Source organism: Lagenorhynchus albirostris, chromosome 2 (assembly GCF_949774975.1).
Source record: "Lagenorhynchus albirostris chromosome 2, mLagAlb1.1, whole genome shotgun sequence".
NCBI classification, from domain to species: domain Eukaryota; kingdom Metazoa; phylum Chordata; class Mammalia; order Artiodactyla; family Delphinidae; genus Lagenorhynchus; species Lagenorhynchus albirostris.
The window spans coordinates 25204182-25218243 of record NC_083096.1 but is presented as its reverse complement, the minus strand read 5'-3'; the positions used below and the strand labels follow the sequence as shown (position 1 = coordinate 25218243).

The window sequence follows — 14062 nt, the reverse complement described above, 5'->3', positions numbered from 1 at the left end:
TCGGGGAGCTAAGATCCCACATTTTGCATGGTGTGGCCAAAAAATTAAAAATTAAAACAAAAATTTGGAGCTAGAGGAAACAGAACCTTTTGTTTTGTCACAGAACTAGGAGAATGTGAACCAGAGGCTGCTGGAAGCCACCTTCTCTACCACATTGTGGGGAGACCACCTGTGTGGTAAAGAATGAAAACAACATAGAGGAATGAGCAGAGCAGAGAGGAACAGATCCAGGGAGAGGAGTAGGGAAGGGCTGAGAGGAAGAGAGACTGTATCCCTGAATTCTGTCACACCAGTTCTGTCCCTGGCTGTGCAGTTTCGTGGGCAGCGAACCCCCTTTCATGCTCAGGCAGTCTGAGGTGGGTTTCTGTCACCTGTAACAAAAAGAATCTTGATACATTCATGAAGTAGGAAGGCGGGGGGTAGCTGGAAAGACCACTCAGCCCACTATAGTACAGTAACAATCCAGACCTTTATAACTGAGCAAACCTGGGTTCAAGCTGACTCAACTGCTCTTTTGGTAAATTATAAACAAAATAAAATAAATAAGCCTAGGGCTTCCCTGGTGGCTCAGTGGTTGAGAGTCCGCCTGCCGATTCAGGGGACGTGGGTTCATGCCCCGGTCTGGGAGGATCCCACATGCCGTGGAGCGGCTGGGCCCGTGAGCCATGGCCGCTGAGCCTGTGCGTCCGGAGCCTGTGCTCCGCAATGGGAGAGGCCACAGCAGTGAGAGGCCCGCGTACCGCAAAAAAAAAAATAAATAAAATAAAATAAATAAATAAGCCTAAGGTTTGAACCCCAGCTCTGCCACATACTTCTCATCCTCAGTCCCCTCACATGGAGGACAGGACAGGCTAAACTTCCTCCTCACTGTGCTGGGAGGGTTAGAAGGCCAAGCGAGCTGCCTGGTCCACAGGAGGCTCTTAATAAGTAATAGCAATTACTTTTCAGTTGAGGAAGGCTGAAAGGTAGAGGAGAGCTCTTACAGTCCTTTCGCCCATTCCTCTCAAAAGATAATGTTAACAAATAGCTGACAGATGCTTCTGCAGTGGCTGAACCCGATTTATCTTACTTTGGGAGGACATTACGGTGATGGTTCCCATTACAAGTGAGAGCAGATTTGCTCCTCTTTAATTCTGAAGGGCAGCGTGATAGCGTGACTGGTGTTCTTTGTGCGGGAAGAGCCATTTCCAGCAGCCTTGCGTTCTTTGCAGAGTGAGCGCTGTCTCCACTCCCCTCGCTGCTCCCAGGGCCCCGCCCACTGCCCTGTTGCACTCCAGTTTCCTAGTCCCCGATGGGGCCGCTTCCCTTGGACATATTACACGTTGTTTCCAGCCTGTGTGCTCTCATGAGCTAAGAGCTTTGTGCTATCTGGGCCAAAGGACATTTTTCGAGCTCAGAATAACTTGGCTCTCTCAAAAACTGGGACCTATCATTTTTGGGGCCATTAATTCCCCACCTTTCATTTCTTTGAAGGACCTCTTACTGTTCCTTACAAGTGCTATCACCACTCTCTATAAGTGATCAAAAGCGTGAGGCTTGATAAATCAGCTTTACTTGTGCAATTTAATTGAAGGTCCATTCATCTATCCTTGGAGAAGTTCTGAAAACTCAGTATGGACTTCACTCAAAATACACAAATAGCATGTGACCAAAAAAAATTTTTTTAATTACAAAAACATGTATTTACATGAAATTGAAGTTGGTTTTAATCAGTTCTTTTTGAGCCCTTCAAAGTTATATCCATCATTTCCCACTTCTCAGGCCTGCCTGATTTTCTGTTGGCTCCCTGCAGGGGAAAATGGGATATTTTTTTCTCTACTTTCTCTTCCAAGAGCTGAGAAAAAGGACAAGAGATAGCAGCTATGTAGCTTCAGGGGCAGCCAAGCAAGAGATTGATTCAACAGGAGAAATTTAATGCATCCCAGAAGATTCCCTAGGATTTGATATCCTGCCGCTTAGGGTACAATCTGTTGTAATAAGAAACTGAAGATGTTCTGTCAGGAAAGTCAAAGTACTCAGAGATGGCTTGTGAAAATTAAAAAAAAAAAAAAAAGTGAAACATAACAGGAAATGTTTTTATTCTGGAAATGCTTTCTTAAATAGGAGGACAGGGGGCTTCCCTGGTGGCGCAGTGGTTGAGAGTCCGCCTGCCAATGCAGGGGACACGGGTTCGTGCCCCGGTCCGGGAGGATCCCACATGCCGCGGAGCGGCTGGGCCCGTGAGCCATGGCCGCTGAGCCTGCGCTCCGCAATGGGAGAGGCCACAGCACTGAGAGGCCCGCGTAAAAAAAAAAAAAAAAAAAGAAAAGAAAAGGAGGACAGAAGACCATTTCTCAGAGAATATACATGGGTGAACAGAGAAGATGAAATGCTTTCCTGTGCAGGTACCTAATCCCAGGGTGGAGGACGGCTTTCACCTTGCTCCCCAGGGAGGTTGTTTACCGGGAATCAGGCAAATGCAACGGACAAGAAGTATGTCCTGTGCCCCGACCTAGCCTGGGGTGTCTAGAGTCAAGGTAAGTGTGGGGATGGATGACGCTGGCCCATGGCTGTGGGATTTTCTTGTCTGAGAGGAGGAATGTGGCTCTGGGCAATGTGCTGATCTCACAATCCTAGCACAGGGGGAGTGGGCGGAATAAAGTTCAGCAGAGGGTTTCAACACTAGATCCAGGGTCTCTGAACGATGGTCAGGTGGTGGCCCTCTGGTAGCCAGGAAAGACAAACATACAGAGCTGTGTGGCCAGGAGACAGCAGGAAGCACGGGTTTCACGTGTGTCCTGCTGTGCACAGCATGTTGGGGGCAATGTGTGGGTCACCTTCCCCTCCCCAGCAGGGGCTGTACATATACCAGCAGCGCCCAGTCATTTGTGCCACCCTTAAGTCAGGTGGGAATACCCAGGCTGGATTAAGGCTTGGTCTGTGAAGCTGTCACCTAGGCCCGTCTGCTGTCACCGGGAGCTCTGTCACCATCTGCAGCTCTTGTTCAAGGGCCAGAGGCCTGGGGTGGTGGCAACGGGCAGGGGAGCTGCAGCACCCAGGAGAATGGGTGGGCTCGTGGCCGCCCCTCCCCTCTTCCAGAGGGGCTGGAGGGTCAGAGCCTCATGCCAGTTCCATGCACAGACTACCCTTTATTTCTCTTTCGGAACAAAACCCACACAGCTGGTTCATTCTCATGCAACTAGTGGGGTCAGGGCTGGAACTACCCAGAACACTGGTCAGTAAATGTCTTTACCCAAACACACAGGTGGCATCCCCAGCAAGGTGGTTAGAGCGAAAGGGAAGTTAGGGTGTCTTTAGAGGAGTGGGCCACTGAAGGCAAGATGGTTTCATTCCTCCGCTGCCCCAAGGAAAGTGCAGTCAGAGAAATTAGTCAGCTTGCTCTTCTTTATTCTCCTACCAAAAGCCTCACACTAGCTCCAGGTTATCTGGACCTGGAAACACGAGTAACTAGGGATGAGCTCAAGTCGGTAGTTTAAGTAAACACACGTGCACCTGAACTGCGGCGTCTCATCATCTGCGCTGTTCTCGCCCCCTTCCTCTTCCTCTTTTCTCTCCTTTGCCTTCTTTTTCCTTTTGTTGTATTTCTAGATTCTGAACTAAAAGAGCCCTTTGGAATTAAACTAAGGGGCTGATATTAAGCAGGTTAAATTAAGAGTGCTGCGGCCTCGACAGGCCCCTACCCCAACTGCCAGGCCGGTGGTCATTGCCCCAGTGTTAAGACAAGGGGCCGTGACTAAGAAATCAATCTCACAGAACTGGCAGCAAAGAAAGAGAGGCCCCGATTAGAGGTATCAGGCAACTCAGTATTTTACACAAACATGCACACAGAGCTCAAACTCTCATATAGGGGTTTGGCCACCAAAGATACTTTAATTGAAAATTACAGTGTGGAAAAAAAATGATTAAGTGGCTAAGGGATTATTGTCCACATCAGTAAGCAGAGAGTAAAACATTTGTTCATTCATTGGGTGAAATAATTCTGTAAACCTCACCATGGAAGACAGATTGCAAACAAGGTGCGTGAACAGTACGCTGGGTGAAGCTCCGATTCTCATGTCCCCTCCTGGCTGGAGACCCAGCTCTGCTTTACCTCTGGGTCCTCCTCTGTGAGTCTGGAGAAGTCCTACAGCTGATACCCCCAGCCAAGACCTTGCCCTCTAGGAATGAGCTTCACGGACAGGTATATGGACACAAGCATCCTCCTGGAGCAGCCTAACAAGGTCTGTGACACGGAGAGACGAGGCAACGGCAGAGCAGGCCCAAGTAAGTGCTGAGTGAGTGAGTGACTACGTCCCGGGGAACGTGCACCCACATATGCTCTGCTGGCTCTTGGACTATACAAAAACCCACAGAAGACCAATTGTAAACGTCTTCAGAAGAAAAGCCAGCTTGAAAACAGTCGTAGAAGGTACTGCTGTGATGAAACCTTACATTTCATCAACTTATCTGCTAAAGCTTCTGAGGGAAGAGTCAAAAAATTACTGGCAAAATCAAAACGGAAATGGCTGCTATGTAATTACTGGCAATCTCTGAGTTACAGACACTTACTCGTAACTACGTCATGTACGCAAACCACCAGCTGCATTTTACTGCCATTCTTCCCACTATTTTTTTTTTTCTGACAACAAAGCACAGAAAACGATGAGAAAAAATCTTACTCTTGCACGATTTCTTCCCCTTGAGGAGGATTTCATAACTGTCATGCACTCACGGGTAAGACCCTTCGTCATTCCTGTTCTTCTGCCTCTTTCCAGGTAACTTACAAAACGTCATTCCCAGCACTATTTTTGGATAAGTAAATCAATACAAGCAAACCTCACTCTATAAGAACAGACTTTGATCAGGAAAAGGCCCTTATATATTATGAAATGAATTTAAATCAGATATAATCAATATCATGCTATCCATTCTTAATTCTTTTGGGAAAAGAGGAACACTTTGGTGGACGGGGGACACAATTTGATAATGGTTATCTACATTGAAAATGTACATAACTTTTGATGCAGCAAGTTAGCATTTAGGAATTTATCATATGGATTCACCCTATGGCTTCAGTCACATCAGAACACAAGGATGCAAGTATGTGGCTGTTAATCATAGTATTGTTTGACATGGTAAACATACACGGAGACCAGAGGGACGGATGGACAAATTACGGTACATTCCTGAGATGATATACTAGGTATCTGTTAAAAGGAATGAGGTAGGGCTTCCCTGGTGGTGCAGTGGTTGAGAGTCCGCCTGCAGATGCAGGGCACACGGGTTCGTGCCCCGGTCCGGGAAGATCCCACATGCCGCGGAGCGGCTGGGCCCGTGAGCCATGGCCGCTGAGCCTGCGCGTCCAGAGCCTGTGCTCCGCGGCGGAAGGGGCCACAACAGTGAGTGGCCCGCGTACCGCAAAAAAAAAAAAGAAAGAATGAGGTAGACATGCAGGAGTCGATCTGCACAGATGTCCACACTTTGTCATAAAGTGAAAAAAGCAAGTTATGGAACATGAGACAGAGAACGACCCTATTTTTTCCTTCTCTCTCCCACTAAGGAGAATTCTTGGCTTCTCCATCCCTTTTCTCCTTGTCATCTTTCCTTCCCCACCCACCACACGCCAGTGGGCATATTTAATGGATCAGGATTGGGACCAAGTCTCTCCCCAAGAAAGACAAGAAGAAAACAGAAAGTGAGGGAAGGAGGGAAAAGTGGGGCTTTGGAATATATTCAGACGAGTCCCTCACACATGGAAAAGTTCAGAAAGAAACTTACCATGGCTATCTTTAGGGAGTGGGACAGGATGTGAAAGATGAGGATGATTTTTACCTTTCCGTCGTTTTGAAAATGTCCTTTCCTAAGAGTATGTATTATTCTTACAACAAAAATTACCAGAACGTGTGAATATATTGAAATGGACTTGAGGTCACAGGGAGGGGGAAGGGCAAGCTGGGATGAAGTGAGAGAGTGGCATGGACATATATACACTACCAAACGTAAGGTAGATAGCTAGTGGGAAGCAGCCGCATAGCAGCTCAGTGCTTTGTGACCACCTAGAGGGGTGGGATAGGGAGGGTGGGAGGGAGACGCAAGAGGGAGGGGATATGGGGATATATGTATACGTATAGCTGATTCACCTTGTTATACAGCAGAAACTAACACACCATTGTAAAGCAATTATACTCCAATAAGGATATTAAAAAAAAATTAACAGAACGTGTGAATATATTGAAAGTCCTCCTCGAAGCCTTAAGAAGCCTCTGTACCTCCGTATCAGCCTCTGGTTCCTAAAGAAAATCAACTTTAATTTGTATTCAACATAATTTAAATCTTAGTTTTTAAAACTATGCTCAGTTTTGTTTTTGTTTTTCTTTCTCCTTTTTTTAAAAAAATGTATGGCCTACATTGACGATGCCTAGTAGACTTTCACGGGCTAGTCCAGGGACCCCAGCATGATCTGTAATACCTTCTTCAATAAGAAAATGCTTCCCAAGTCCTAAACTACCAACTGGCAAACTAACTTTTGAAACCCAATTCGTCTTACAGCTGAGATTTGACTGAATTGTATTTTTAAGTAAAATTTGGGAAATACCTTTAAATTACTTAATGTTGGTAGTGCTAACAGACAGATGACTGCATATATAATCACAGATACACACATAGATACTCTCAGGAGAAGTACTGTGAGTTAATACTAAAGACTGCACATTTTGTTGTATGTGAATTAATTCCAAATTGCTTTATGAAACATAAAGAACTTAATATTTTATGTTGCACCATAAAAGGAACTTCTATCGAGTAAAAATAAATGATGGAGTGACAAGAAGGGAGCCGAGGGCAACGCGGTGATTTGGATAAAAATGGAATAATGGACGCCTTCTCCTCTAAGGTCAGCAGTTAAGATTTAGCCAAGGTCAGCAGTGACAAAATCATCACTAGAGTCTTGACCTCAATCTAGTTGCTGAAAACAGTATATTAACATTGTAAAACTGTTACGGCAGATGGCAATCCAGTCACCTCTCAGTAACAAATGCCTAACTACCCGTGTCCTTGGCTACAGGTGGACAAAAAGCCCACCCGAAGCATTTGCCGGGAGACCGTGTAGACGCGGGAGGCCCACAGCATGAGTTCCCTCGTGCACACCTGCGGGGTGAAAACCACTGCCCACCTCGGGATTCCTACCTCACACTCTAAGATTGTTAAAGGGCTTGCAGGGCATCTGGCCCGTTAGTTCTTTATTTTCACTTTTGCCTGAGCTGAAGGGCAAAAGGGCCAAGTCTGTCGGCATCCATCCCTCTCATTTCTCTTAACTCTGTTGGTCTGGATTACTGATAGCCCTTTTCTCTGCTACAACTTTGAAAGCAAATAGTTCAGATCTCACTCGTTTGAAGTGGATCATTGCAGATTCGATTTCTTGAAATACAGAACACCACAGAGCAACTCCTTAATAAGCTCCAGGGAGGAGAAACGGAGGGAAGCTTGGAAATGTGTCACCCAGCGTAAGAACAGAGGGTACATTTACAGAGAGATCGTGACCTGCCCAACACCAGGGAAACATAACCAAAAGTATTCCAAACAACATGGAGTACATTCCGTGGACTTGGCCTCGCTTACAAGAAAGCCCTCTTTGTTTGATTCAAGTTTAAGTCAGTGAAACTGCCAGTTAATAAAGGGGGTAAGAAAGTCCTTCAGGGAAGCCTTGGGGGCTATGGAGAAAAGCGGATTCAAAAGTACACGAGAACGAGCTCCCTCAAAGGCATGCGGCTTTCCTAATGAAGCCGGGGGACCAACATATATTCCTGCGCCTGGGCGGCGGGCTCAGTGCACTTCCAGCCCCAGACCGCAGCAGGGCGAGCCGCCGCCAAGGGGGTCTGGAGGAAAGAGGATTTTCCGTCTTTGACTCCTGGCCGGATTCCATCCGCTCACCGGGCAGCCTGTGGTTTGGCGTCGTGAGCCCGAGCCCCGAGTTCAGAGGGGTAACGCCAACCGTCCCCAACCTGCCTCTCACTGCAACACAGTGAACGAACGAAGCCTTATCTCTCTCTGTATTCAATTCATATTTTCTGAGAACCCACAAGATTCATCATACCTAACAGACGTTTCACGCTCATGGGAAAGTCTACAGTCCCAGCCCTCAAGGCAATCTCTTATAAATTTGATTAAAGCTGACTCACAGTCTGGATTCCGAAGCTGTTCAACCACAAGGCACTGGGAGAAACCACCTAGAGAAGCTCTGAAAAACACCCTCAGGGTCACCCTGGTGCCGTGGCTGGCCTATGGACTTCTGCCATGCACCTGGCTGGTGGGTCTATGCCATCTTTAGGCCCTTCTCTGTCTGCACCGTGCTCCTGGCTTCCTGACCAAATGTGTCATTTCCGGCTTCGTCCCTTTGCCCGGACTGATATCCCAGACCCTGGACTTGCTTCTGTTCTTATCGTGTTGATCTTGGTAACTTCCCAGCTCCAGTGTCTTCTGAGGCTCTTCCTCAGTGGGGACAGGCGGCGCCCTGGGCTCTGCCTCCCTCCCCTCCTTCCCTGAGGACCACTCCCCTGCCTGTTGCCCATGTTGCATAGGTCTAGACCTGGATCTTCACTCTGCTCAGCCCCTTAGGGCTGACATCATGTCTGCACGGTCTTCAGAGCTGGGAAACTCAGTATCTGCCTGGAATGGTGCCCCTCCTCCGCAGGGGCCTCCCCCAGCCTCCCCAGGTCCCAGATGCTTTCAGACCACCTTCCCCACAGTGAGTGATCTTGTTCTGTGCTGGAGGCGGCTATTCCAACCTCAGATGATGGTATATGCGTCTCTGTGCCCTTTCTTCTGGACTGATCTATCTCATCTTCCAAACTTATGTTCTTAGCCCACTGCAAACTAGGGTCCCACACCCACCAGCACCAAATTCTCAGCACTAGACTTCAACACTGCCCTCCCTCCGGAAGCTCCCCTGAGTAACCAGAACCTCTAGGGGCAAAACACGCCCGGGTCTGGAGGAGCTGAGGCCGGTCAAGAAACAATTCATTACCAGTAGTTCCTTCCTCTGACTCAATGACATGTTTGAGCAGGGCTGTCCCCCTGCTCTCCTGCTTGGGTCATAAGGTGATTATGAGGTCAGAGGGCTCGAGTGAAGGCACTCTGGGAACCATAAAGCCCTGAGAAACGGAAGAAACCAGCACTGCTGTCAGCCAGGTGGAGGGTCCCACACGGGCGTCCTCACCTAGATCAGCAGGGCTGAGGCCACAGGCCGCAGCCCCCAGGCTACGCCTGTGCCGAGCCCCTCTCTGCTCCCCCAAACTCTGTCCTTGCCTCTGCCATCGCGAGCATTGCACCTTATTCCAAGCACTAGCTCCACGTGCAGACAGCATCTCATCAGTCCCTGCACACCCACAGTGCCTGACACACGGAAGGGACTTTACAAATGAAGAACGAACGCATACATGAACGAAGGTGTGGTTTCACACGCTGTGAGAAGCAGATGGAACGCTTTTACAAAGCAGCAATGGTCAGGATGATGTCAGGCTCTCTCGAGCCTCTGCCCCAAGCCAAGACACGGCAGCCCTTACTTCAGGCCCTCCCCGGGACTCACCTGTACGGCTCCATGGTCCGAATGCCGTAGAACAACGCCTCCTCCAGCAGCCCGAGGTTGATGCAGGCGTCCATGGCACAGTCGAGCACCTTCAGCTGGTAGATGTTGATGTCAGGAAGCCGCTCTGCGTTGCTGCTCAGGGTCGTCTGGCACATGGCCAGAACCTGTTCCCACTCTGTTATTAACCTTAGTTAAGGATTCACTGTCTTCATCAAGGAAAAACAAAAGTAAAATGAGATTCTGAAAAGGCTGAAGAGCTCCCAGGCACAGGAGGGAAGGAAGCGCCCATTATTTTGCACAGATGAGCTGCCTGAAAACACACTTGAGAAACAAAAACATGTGAGTGGCGTCTCAGAGAAGGAAATTCTGTTTACATCAACAAACCATCTTCCAGCCAAGCCTGTGCTCTGAGGGATTAGATTTCCAGAGAACCATTCTTCCTTCCTATTCCTACACGGATTCTCTTTAAACCTAGCCATGAAATAAATGCAGCTGTTTATTAAATGAGCTAAAGACTAAGTTCAGTTTAAAATTGTTTACTCAGTTTCTGTTTCAAAAATGATCTGAAATGAAAGAAGCTTTAGAGAGACTCCTTTTAAAAAAGGAAGAGCTCATTTTTGCTTCTGTGTCATTTGAACCTTGGGCGTATAAGAAACCAAAAACACAACCCCAGGCACACACTAGGGGAAACAACTTAAAGAAATCCATTTCCAGTGGATCTCAAATTTAAGGTTTTTGATTATAAAACATAAGTGATTCCAGTCTATGCTTAACCAAATAAAGGTATTCTTATTTAAAACCCCCAAAGGAAAAGATAAATATTAAGAACATGTGGCTTAGGTACATAAATTGCAGGCAGGGGGAAAGGATGCTTTGAAAAGGTGGGGAGAAGACCCAATATTCACTTCGGAGCCACAATGACTTTCCGATTAACCGGAAGTCCATAACTTACTCTCATGGAGCCCAGTGCGACCTTACTTTTTAAAACGGACAAGGCAGTCAGAGCACTGAGGACGTGGTGCACGCAGCACGCCTCGAGTCCTTCAGGTGAACCCCCTCAGAAGCACAGCTGCAGGTGGAGAGAAGGCAGGCCCCAGGGGCCTGACACAGTTTCTTCCCTTTGATGCTGTGTTAGGCAAGGCCAAGGCCTAGGAGGATGCTGGGCTGGGCCCCGGCTCCTCTCTCACCTTCAACCTGTGTAGCTCCAAATTCATCTGCTTCCATAGGCTGGAATTCCACAGCGCGCAAGGTTTGCCGATTTACAGAAATGGCATAGCGTTGGACCGCAGATAAAGTTGGATTTAAATCTAAGCTAGTTCTGTCACTGGTCAGATTTGAGGTTCTGAGGACGTCACCTGTGCTTTGAAGTAGGCCAGAAATAAAAATGCCTAATGTCGCTGTAAGAATTAAATAAGATACCGTAGGTAAAGTTTTTAAAAACGCTTCACGTCTTCTCTCCTGAGCCAGGCAGAATTGTGTACCTGGGACACAGTGGGAGAACATTTAGTGTCTTGCACAAGATCATACTGCACAAATATCAGTGCCTTCCACCTCCTTTTACTGTGTCATGACCTCCGAGCGTGACCAGCTTAAGGAAGACGGTTCAGTGGAGTAAGGCTGATGGCATTTCCCCGCCATACACCCACACCCTGCCCGACTCTCACACAGCCCAGGGCTCTCCGCCCCGCCTCCAACTCAAAGCCTCTTCCTCAGGTCCTAACACAGCATCCCCCGTCCTGGACAGATGGCCCACCTGTCCTTTGCCCTCCCTCCGGCAAAATCTACCTTTTCCACAGTTCAGACTCGCAGGGCACTGCTTTCCAACACATCAGTGAACACTTCTGATAAACCAATCAAGCCACTTGCGTGAGCGGGAGCTCCTATTTTAAGTAACCCTCGCAGGAAATATATCTTTCTTTCAGCGGGGGCCTCTGGTGGCATGATACCTTACCCCACAGGCCCGACTTCCTGGTTAGAACTACAGGCCCCCTAACACATGGCTGAGGGCCTTTCTGTACATAACACTCTGTAATTTTAGGACGAGTCCCGTCTCTGAGGAGTTGCCTCTGGTCTCGGAAGAGGCACATTTATTGAAGAAAAGTGACTTGATGACTTTCTGTGGTGTCCACCTGATGTGCATGTTTAAAGTTTGCGGCATGTGGCCCCCAGAAGCTGGGGGAAGCAGAATCTTAGGCAATGCACTGGTTTCGTAACAGACTGACAGGCTAGCCGCTGTGGCTTTTCATCCTAGGATTAGATATTTGACGGATCGTCAGGAGGAATGCCTGTCTCTTACACAATGCCAGACGTTTCTGTGGCAAGACTTTGACTCTATTTTAACATCATGTTGCATGACCTCCATAATTATTTGCCTGTTCATTTACATATGCTCCAACTCATTTTAAAGAGGTTTGAGGTGACAAGCCTTAGAAGTAAAAACCAGATGCAGCCGCTGACAGGAATACATCTACTTTCTCCCCCAGCAAGCTGGGAGGGACCACATGACAACTTCCCTTCGAAACACTGGCAGCAGTCACCTGGCAAACAAGGCAAACCTTTCCTGTAAAACACATCAGTGAGCAAAAAAATGGAATAATTTTAACTAAGAGGCTTTTCTCCCAAGCTAATGCTGACCTGTATTTGCCTTTTCTGGGTGTTTACCACAAGTCACTCTGCTCCAGTGAGGGGAGCAGGGAAGACAGCCCACCCAAAGAGAACAGACTATGGATGACAGAACAGGCACCTTTCTGCAGACTTTTCCATGACCATAAGACGATTGGGGGAAAAGAGAAAGGGGAACACAGTGAATCCACTTGGGAGTTAATCAACTCCTTGAGACTCAAAGGCTGAAAGACCACGGGCTCTTACAATCCTCCAGGGCTTATGGTCCTCCTGAGGTCCCCTCACTATTTACGCCAAGAAAATGTATTGTGAAGCAACTCCCATTGCCATTGCAGTCATGGTTGACTACAGTCATTAAATTATAAGGATTCCAAGTTATACTTTTCAGAGATGTAGGTTACGGGAGGAAGGGAATCCAGAAATTTGCTACCTTGTACATATAAAGAGAGTACTACTTACTGTCCCACTAATCCTGCCTATAAATTTGGATTATCATCTAATGGTGGAGAGGAATTCATGCTGACCTTACCATATCTTCCTTAGCCATTACTGAAATTGTTGGCTGGGGTCAGGGATGCAACCTGTGACCACGGAACACAATGAAGCTCTCTGGCTCGTGGAGAGGTCAAACCCCGGTCATGGATTCATTAATACTAGGCTCCAACCAGTAAGGAAGCAATCCCACAAAACAACTCAATGCGCAGGTAAAAGGATACTCCAATGTGCCTTCAGTTCTTCGATTTTTTTCAGGGATTCTTGAACTTCCTTCCACACTTGTTCATCACCAGTTAGCATATCAGCATCCTGCTCAGGCCAAATGAAAAGAACAGAGGAAGACAAATTCCTCAATTAAAAAATGGGCAAAGGATCTGAATAGATATTTCTCCAGAGAAGATATACAGATGGCCAATAAACACATGAAAAGATGCTCAATATTACTGGGCATCGGGGAAATGCAAATCAAAACCACAAGGAGATATCATTTCATAACTAGGATGGTTATAATCAAAAAGATAATAACAAATGTTGGGAAGGTTGTGGAAAAACTGGAACCCTCATGCATTACTGGTAGGAATGTAAAATGGTGCAGCCACTTTGGAAAACAGTTTGGCAGTTATTCTAAAAGTTAAACAGAGTTACTATACGATAATTCCACTCCATAGATGTATATGCAATAAAAATGCGGATATATGTTCACATGAAAACTTGTGCATAAATGTTCACAGCAGCATTTTCATAATAGCAAATAAAGTAGAAACAACCCAAACGTCCATCAACCAATGAATGGATAAACAAAATGTGGTATAGCCATACAATGGAATATTAGTTGACAATAAAAAGAAATGAAGTACTGGGCTTCCCTGGTGGCGCAGTGTTTAAGAATCTGCCTGCCAATGCAGGGGACAAGGGTTCAAGCCCTGGTCTGGGAACTTCCCACATGCCACGGAGCAACGTAGCCCGTGCGCCACAACTACTGAGCCTGCACTCTAGAGCCCGTGAGCCACAACTAGGGAAGCCCACATGCCTAGAGCCCGTGCTACGCAACAAGAGAAGCCAACGCAATGAGAAGCCCACGCACCTCAATGAAGAGTAGCCCCCGCTCGCCGCAACTAGAGAAAGCACGCACACAGCAAGGAAGACCCAATGCAGCCAAAAATAAATAAATTAAATAAATTTAAAAAAAAAAGAAATGAAGTACTAATACATGCTACAACATGGACGAACCTTAAAAAACATCACGCTTAGTGAAAGAAGCCGGTCATAAAGGACCATATATTGTATGATTCCACCCATATGAAATGCTCAGAATAGATAAATCCATAGAGACAGGAAAGTAGATTAGTAAATGGCTAGGGCAGGGGGTGGTGGGTAGGGAGA

The 14062-nt window shown here is 47.1% G+C and overlaps 1 protein-coding gene across 3 annotated transcripts in view; it reads right to left on the bottom strand.

Moving 5' to 3' along the window:
* The window catches only part of SMYD3 (SET and MYND domain containing 3), a 722658-nt gene that overhangs the window by 98455 nt on the left and 610141 nt on the right, over positions 1–14062 (bottom strand). For all 3 annotated transcript variants that reach the window (XM_060128412.1, XM_060128421.1, XM_060128431.1), the window contains 2 exons: positions 12901–12988; positions 9563–9737 (listed from right to left, as the gene is read on the bottom strand). In XM_060128412.1, coding sequence (XP_059984395.1) covers positions 9563–9737; positions 12901–12988 — 263 coding nt within the window. The remainder of the gene's footprint in view (positions 1–9562; positions 9738–12900; positions 12989–14062) is intronic.